General features: G+C 37.5%; 1 gene segment (V, D, J or C); it reads right to left on the bottom strand.

The window, feature by feature from the left end:
* Positions 1-4,533: 4,533 nt before the first annotated feature.
* On the bottom strand, positions 4,534-7,365 carry LOC116900913. The segment is given in 3 exon segments: positions 4,534-4,788; positions 6,865-7,166; positions 7,297-7,365. Coding segments are annotated over 3 exon segments (621 nt in total).
* Positions 7,366-9,259: the final 1,894 nt, after the last annotated feature.

Here is a 9,259-nt window from a genome sequence, read left to right as displayed (position 1 = left end):
CAGTGTGATTTTCTTTTGAGAAATCTCATTATTTCACATATTTCTATAGATAATACATTATGGATGCAACGAAGTTTTAACCTGCAGTCCAAAACTTAGATTATAGATTGAATGTAGTATCATTAGATTTAAGACAATGGAATGTACTCAAAGATGGGACTCCACCATAGTACAAGGGGACTGATTTAGTGTGTTCAGAGACTGACACAGGGAACTAAGCAACAGACTCCAAGACTACTTGGCATCATCAGAGCCCAGTTCTCCAACCAAAGCAAATATTGGGTATCGACATACACTTGAAAAACTAGATTTGGAATTAAAATCATATTTCATAATGATGATGCAGGACTTTAAGAAAGACATAAATAATATCCTTAGAAAAATATGGGACAACCCAAGTAAAATATTAGAAGCCCTTAAAAAGCAAACACAAAAATACCATAAAGAATTACAGGAAAACACAACCAAACAGGTGAAGGAATTGAACAAACCCATCCAAAATTTAAAAATGGATATATACACAACAAGGAAAGAACAAAGGGAGACAAACCTGGAGAAAGAAAACCTAGGGAAGTGATCAGGAGTCATAGATGCAAGCATCACCAAGAGAGTAGAAGAGATATAGAAGAGGGAATATCAGAGGTAGAAAACAACGACATAATCATCAAAGATAATGTAAAAGGCAAAAAGACCCTAGCCCAAAACATGCAGGAAATGCAGGACACAATGAGGGGAGCAAACCTAAGGATAATATGTATAGAAGAGTGTGAAGACTCCTAAGTAAAGGCCCAGGACACATCTTCAACAAAATTATTGAAGAAAACTTCACTAACCTAAAGAAAGAGATGCCCATAAACATAAAAGAAGCCTATCGAACTCCAAATAGATTGGACAAGAAAAGAAATTCCTCCTGTCACATAAGAGTCAAAACACCAAATGCACCAAACAGAAAAAAAGAATAGTAAAAGCAGTAAGGGAAAAAGGTCTAGCAACATATAAAAGCAGACCTATAAGAACTAGAGCAGACCTCTCACCAGAGACTATGAAAGATAGAAGATCCTGGGGGCAGATGTCATACAAACCCTAAGAGAACACAAATGCCAGTCCAGGCTACTATGCCAGCAAAACTCTTAATTAATAAAGATGGAGAAACCAAGATATTCTATGACAAACCAAATTTACACAATATCTTTCTACCCCTGCAAAGGATAATAGATGTAAATGCCCGACACATGGAGGGAAACTACACCCAAGCAAAAGCAAGAGAATAAACTCCTTGCAACAAAACCAAAGTAAGAGACACACACAAACATAATTCCACTTCTAGCAACAAAAATAACAAGAAGCAACAATCAATATTCCTTAATACAACTTAAAATCAATGGACTCAATTCTCTAATAAAAGACATAGACTGACAAACTGGATACACAAAGAGGATCCAGCATTTTGTTGCACACAAGAAACACACCTCAGGACAAAGACAGACTCTGCCTTATAGTAAAAGTCTGAAAAACACGTTTCCAAGGAAATGGTCCAAAGAAATAAGCTGGAGTAGCCATTCTAATATCAAGTCAAATTGACTTTCAACCAAACTTCATCAACTTCATATTTATCAAAGAAAAAATCCACCAAGATGAACTCTCAATCCTATTTATCTATGCTGTAAATGCAAGGGCAACTACATTCATAAAAGAAACCTTACTAAAGCTCAAATCACACATTGTACCTCACACAAAAATAGTAGAAGATTTCATCACCCCACTCTCATCAATGGACAGATAATGCAACAGAAATTAAACAGAGGCATAGAAAAATAACAGAAGTTATGAACCAAATGGATTTAATAAATATTTATAGAACATTTCATTCAAAAACAAATGGATATGCCTTCTTCTTCTTAGCAACTCATGCTACTTTCCCAAAATTGACCATAACATTGGTCTCAAAACAGGCCTAGACAGATGGAAGAAGGTTGAAATAATTTTTTGCATCCTTTCAGATCATCACAGACTAAGGCTGGTCCTCAATAACAACAATAGCAACAGGAAGTCCACATGAAATTGGAGTTCAACAAACCTCTACTCAATAATAACTTGGTCAAGGAAGAAATAAAGAAAGAAATTAAAGATTTTTAGAATTTAATGGAAATGAAGGAACAACAAACCCAAACTTATGGGGTGTAAAAGGAAAGCAGAGCTAAGAGGAAAGCTCATAGCTCTGAGTGCCTCCAAAAAGAACCAGGAGAGAGCATACAATAGCATCTTGGTAGCACACATGAAAGCTCTGAAACAAGAAAAGCAAATATGCACAAGGGGAGTAGAAGCCAGGAAATAATCAAACTCAAAGCTGAAATAAACCAAATAGAAACAAAGATAACTTACAAAGAATCAACAAAACCAGGAGCTGGTTCTTTAAGAAAATCAACAATAATGATAAACCATTAAGCAGATTAACCAGAGGGCACAGAATGTGTATCCAAATTAAGAAAATCAGAAGTGAAAAGGGAGACATAACAACAGAATCTGAGATAATTGCAAAAAAAAATCATCAGACCTACTACAAAAGCCTATATTCAACAAAACTTAAAAATCAGGAGGAAATGGACAATTCCCACGAAAAATACCAGGTATCAAAATTAAATCAGGATCAGATGAAACATCTAAACCACCCTATAACTCTTAAAGGAATACAAGCAATTATTAAAAATCTCACAAAACAATAGAAGCAACAAGAACAAAAAAGAGCCCAGGAACAGATGGGTTTAGTGCTGAATTCTATCAAACCTTCCTAGAAGACCTCATAAGGATATTGTCCAAACTATTCTGCAAAATAGAAACAGACAGAAAACTACCTAATTTCTTCTATGAAGCCAGAATTACACTTATACATTAACCACCCAAAGATCCAACAAAGAAAGAGAACTTCAGACCAATTATCCTTATGAACATCAACGCAAAAATACTCAATAAAATTCTTGCAAACTGAATCTCAGAAAACATCTAAACAGTCATCCATCATGATCAATTAGGCTTAATCCCACAGATGCAGGGATGGTTTAATAAACAGAAATCTTTCAAGGTAATTCACTGTATGAAGAAATTCTAGGAAAAAGGAAACACATGATCATTTCATTAGATACTGAAAAAGCATTGGACAAATTTCAACTCATCTTCATGATAAAAGTCCTCGAAAGATCAGGAATTCAAGGCCCATAACTATACATATAAAAGCCATATATAGGAACCAAGTACCTAACTTCAAACTAAATGGGGAGAAACTTGAAGCAATCTCACTAAAATCAGGGACTAGACAAGGCTGCCCACTTATAAAATATAGTACTCAAAATCCTAGTCAGAGCAATAAGACAAAGAAAGGAGGTCAATTGGTAGGGTAAGATGTAAATGGGAAGTGTTGGCATAATATTAAATGTAAAATTCTTTGATAAGACTTTAGAAAGTTAAACTGTAATATAGTGAGAATCTCTAAAACATTAATTAAAAAAAGAAATAATAAAGGATTCTCTGTTGACTCTCTCAGTTGTTAGGCAGATTTAGCACACATACACGTTGTCTTTCTCCTGAAGCATTTCTGATCCTGGGATGTGTGTAACAATAAAATCAAGTCTAAGCATCTGTAGAATATAAATACACTTCACATGTGAATGTTTTGTGCCATGCTTACATAAAAAACATAACAGAAGGTTTGTTTTAAGGACACAATGCGAAGTGCAGAAATTATAAGCATGAATGTGTTTATAAAAGGTCCATAACCTACATAAAGTTGTAACTTTCAGAGAATGGTTTTAAGATATCTCAGCAACTAAGAGGATTTACTGTTCTTGAAGAGGACCTAGATTCATTATCAGTATCCACATGGTTGGTTGAAAACACTCTAGTTCCACAGAATCCAAATAATTAACCTGAAAATGTACGTGTGAGTAAGTGTATAGGGAATTATTAACAGTTGATATCTTGGAATATTCATGTAGTCAGAAATGCATATTTGCATTAAATAAAAAAGTAATGAAAAAAGAGGCCATGAATTTAAAAGGGAGTAAATAGGAATATTTGTGAAGAATTGGAGGGAAGAAAGGAATGTCATAATTAAAATGCAATCTCACAAATAAAAATTCAAAAAAGTAGTAGCTGCATCATCTCAATAACGTCTGCAAATACCTTTGAGAAGACTGTATAACTATTTATTTATTTCCCAGAATTAGTTCGTATCTTAGAGCCTAGGCCATGAAAGGAAACATAATAAGGAAATTCTGCATTGAACCAGGCAGAAATCAAAATAAGTGCAACTCATAGACTGGAGCTGTTCTTTTTAAGATGAGCATACTCTCTACAAATATACCCATATTGTCTCTCTGATCTCACCCAGCAGAGGTCATGGCCTCTTAATGGATCACTGACCTGGCTGCAGCTGTTCCTAGCCTTTGATGATTTGCATAGACCCAGAGCACAGCCCACTGATGTGAGGACTTCTCTATGGCCAGGCCATACCCTGTGCTAAAGTCAGCCTCACTCATGTCACACACAGGCATGAGTGTTCCTAGTCAGATCCTGGGGTTGCTGCTGCTCTGGCTTACAGGTAAAGAAGACTGAATAAGATGCAATGTTATACATATGGCTGTTGATAGTGCACCACAGTCTCCATAAACGTTGTCTTATATATGACATAATAAATTTTGTGTGAAATTTGTTTTCAATTTCCAATATCAGGTGCAAGATATGATACCAAGATGACACAGTCTCCTGCTTCTCTACCTGCATCCCTGGGAGAAACTGTCACAATTACACGCCAGACAAGTAACGTAATGAGTACGTAGATATCATGGTATCAGTAGAAACCAGGGGAAATATCCTAAGCTCCTGATCTATGGTGCAGACGTTTTGGATGATGATGTCCCATCAAGGTTCAGTGGCAGTGGATCGGGCACACAGTTTTCTCTCAAAATCAGCAGCCTACATCCTGAAGATGCTGCAATGTATTACTGCCAACAGGGATACAGTGATCCTCCCACAGTGATTTAAGCCATGGCATAAACCACCCAGGGAAGAAGAGAGAGCATGAGCTTCCACAGTTCTCCTTCTGTGGTCTCCAGCTCCTGCAAGTGTTCCCTGTTGCTAAGATATAAAGGTCAATGTTATGTTTCTGTACAGAGTTCAGGTGAACTTTTATATGTCAAAATTTTATGTCACGCCCTAAGAGGAATCATCCTCACACAAGTTACACACAGACATGAGTGCTCCCACTGGGATAAAGGAGTTGCTGCTGTGTTGGCAGTCAACCATACTGAGAATAGATTATTCTTTGAATCTAAAGTCCATTTTTTACTGAAAGAAAGGCTTCCTGATCACATGATTCTCAACTGTGGTGTCAACTCTTATATGCATGGAAGGGGTGAGGTTTTCCTCCATTACCTGTTTGTTCATTTCTGTCCTTATTAGGAAGGCAGATGTCTCAACTGTTTTTCCATTGCTGTGACAGCAATGTATGTATGTATGAGCGAGATAATTCATAAAAGAAAGTATTTAATCTTTGAACGTTTGTTTTAAGAGAATTAAACCATTTTCTACATTGTAGTAAATGGGGCATCAGGCAGGGAGACATGGTTTTGGGGAACTAGTATGTGGCTATACACCTAAAACTTCACCATATCAGCACAATTTTATAGGCATTAAAAGAACAGAAGTCTATATACCTGATTTTATTGGTATCAGCGTCAGTTGGAATGCATATAGAAAAAGAAAAGAAAAGCCACCTAAACAAAATAAGTGTTTTAATATAAAGAATTAGAGCACGAGTAGCATATACAGCCACCAAACTAAATAAGATGGATGAAGCAAAGAAGTGACAGGAACTGGATATAGATCTCTCCTGAGAGACACAGTCAGAATATGGCAAATACATATGCGAATGCCAGTACCAAACCACTGAGAACTGGACTCTGTTTGAAAGAATCCGAGAAAGGACTGAAAGAGCTTGAAGGGACTTGAGACTTCATATAAACCACAATGCCAACCAATCAGAGCTTCCAGGGACTAAGCCAATACCTAAAGACTATACATGGACTGACACTGGGTTCCAACTGCATAGGTAGCAATTAATAGTCTAATAAGGGCACCAGTTGAAAGGGAAACCCTTGGTCTTGCTAAGGCTGTACCCCTAGTGAATGGATTCATGGGTGGAAGGCGGTAATGGGGGGAGGGTGGGGAGCGGAACACCCTTATAAAAGAGGAGGTGAGGGATTAGGGGGATGTTGGCCTGGAAACCCTGAATGGGAATAACAATCGAAATGTAAATAAGAACTACCAGAGTTAATAAAGATGGAAAAAAAAACCTTAAACAAAGGTCCTATGGTTAAAGTATTCAGAATCTTAAGAAGACTCATCAAGATACAAAGAACACATTCCTCAGCTGTATTCATATTGAGTCTTCTTCCCTCCTAGCACAATGTGAAATACCTTCCAAATTCTTAGATGGTGGTACCAAGGACCAAGGACTCTTTCTCTCTATCTCCCTATCTTCTTCTCTTCCCCACCCCCATTATGTGTGTGTGTGTGTGTGTGTGTGTGTGTGTGTGTGTGTGTGTGTGTGTGTGTGTGTGTGTGTGTGTGTGTGTAAAGTTTTTTTTCTTGGGAACTATGAGAAGCATGCCCTGTTTCAATGCTCTCTTTAGGAAGAAAAAATTAGGATATGAAAGTTACCCTGATCTTCATGCAAAAGCATCACATTGACCTTTGAATTTACTCTAAGCAAAACAGTCTCAGCAGCCAGAGACACCAGTAGAAGCATTTGCAGTAGAGTGGGCTCTCACTTCTGCTTCCCTGGGTGGTTTATGTCATGGCCTGAATCACTGTGGGAGGAGAACTATAATCCTGTAGACAGTAATAGATTCCAGTATCTTCAACCTGTAGTCTGCTGATCTTAAGAGAATACTGTGTGCCAGATCTACTGCCGCTGAACCTTGATGGGACCCCATCTGCCAAGCTGGTTGCAGCATAGATCAGGAGCTGAGGAGATTTCCCTGGTTTCTGCTGATACCATGATAACCAATTACCAATGTCCTGGCTTGCCTGGCATGTGATGGTGACAATTTCTTCCAGAGATGCAGACAGGGAGGCAGGAGACTGTGTCATCTGGATGTCACATTTACCACCTGAGATTGAAAATTGAAAAAGAATTCCCATACAATTTATCTTGGTATAAGACAACATTTATGGAGACCATCAATGGAGCAATTACCACACTGATCTGTATAAATTTTCAGTTTATTCAGTCTTCCTTACCTGTAAGCCAGAGTAGCAGCAACCCAAGGAGTTGAGTGGGCACGTTCATGTTTCTGTGTAACATGTGTGAAGCTGACTCCAGCACAGGGTGAGACCTGACTATAAAGAAGTCAACTGAGCAGTGGGCTGGGCTCTGAGCACATGCAAATCAGCAAACTGTAGGAATGACCATGGCACTGGTCAGGTCAGTGACTCATTAGAGGCCTGTGGTCCTCCTATGCTTTAGATCAGAGAGCCAGTACAGGTTTATTTGGGTTTATTTGTAGAGAATGTGCTCCCCTTTGGTAACAGCAGCAGCAGCAGCAGCAGCAGCAGCAGCAGCAGCAGCAGCAGCAGCAGCAGCAGCAAAAACAACAACAACTAATCACCAGGCTATGAGATGCACATTGTTTTGATTTTTGTCATATTCGTTATAGGATTTTCTGTTTTATTTCTCTTATAACAGGGCCTGGAACCTACAGTAAATTTTAAACAGTATATAAATGCTCATAGGGCAAATTCATATTTACCTGTGAAGGTTATTGAGGTGGTATAGATTAAATTTTTTTCTGCTTATATGTGAGATTGAATTTTAATAATACATTTTCTCTTTTATTTCTTTCCTCTAAAAATCCCCCAAATATCTCTTCTTCCTCTACTTGTAATTCATCACCTCTTTTTCCATTAATTGTTACTGCATAATTAAATGTACTTACACACACACACACACATACACACACACACACACACACACAAACACACACACATCTATAAACAATTGTGTGTGTGTGTACTCATATACATTTACATAAACACAAACACACACACACACACACATCATTATATTGATCATTATGTACAATCAATTTTATGCTTTGCCCTGCCCTGGAAGGAAGACCTCTCCTGCTCTAACTTTATTTAGTTGTGTATACCTTCTTTTTGTAGAACTGAGACCATATGGGGTTTATCCCATCCAGTTTGGCAAGGCCAGAGGTGTCCTCCATTTTTCAGCTCATCTTTGGGCAGTTAGTTAGGTGAGATTTTGCAGGTATATCTTCTGATATTCATAGGAGATACAATCTCAGAGCAAACTCCCCAATCTTTTGGTTCTTACAGTGTTTCAACTCTACTCTTCCAAAAAATTCCCAAGCCTTGTGTATGGAAAAGGGTGTAGATGTATCCACATGATTGAGCTACACAACTCCCCATGGAACTCAGCAAGAATCATTTTAATAACAATGATTCCCAGAAGAATAATACAATTTTACTGGAAGACATGGTTTGTGGAGAAGGGCAGGAGCTTTCATAATGTTAATTTTTTCAGGTAAACAATCTTATTTTACTCTATTTTTGACATAGAAGCTACCCAAGAACTAATGACCTCAAGAGCAGAGAAATTCATGGCTGTCTCTCCATCCATCTATGATTAAGAGCTCTTTACCTAGATTAGGCTGGGATTATATCTAAGCCCAATATTTCTGTGAGGCTTCACATTATTGTACCTGAGTTATTGCATATTAATACAATTTATTGTCTTTAAAGAATATTAGTTTTCTATCAGTAATATCATCCATGTCTTTCAATGCATATGCTATGGGCATCATGCCTTCTCCAGAAACTAAGAGATGAATCTTAATTTAATTTCAGAACAAAGGAATTGAATCTATTGGTGAGAGAAGCAAGTACAGAGTGAAGATAGAAGCTAAACACAGGGAGATACCATAATGGGTACCAAGTAGATCCTAATTGGGAGTAAAGCTATGGTGGATTTAGTGTGAGTTTCCATGATCCATTGATTGGAAAGAGTTTGTATGTATATGTAATCATTCTGTAGGATGTAAAAATCTCCCAGGGTGATGATATCCATGAGAGGCCTGAAAATTACATTGGGGACAAAATTAAGAAGAAGTGTTGGAATATATTTTAAAAATAATTAACCTGAAAACTGATAAAGTGTGACTAAAGTGTGTTTTATATTGCTTGC

Source organism: Rattus rattus, chromosome 5 (assembly GCF_011064425.1).
Source record: "Rattus rattus isolate New Zealand chromosome 5, Rrattus_CSIRO_v1, whole genome shotgun sequence".
Lineage (NCBI taxonomy): Eukaryota > Metazoa > Chordata > Mammalia > Rodentia > Muridae > Rattus > Rattus rattus.
This window is presented reverse-complemented; position numbering and strand designations above follow the sequence as displayed.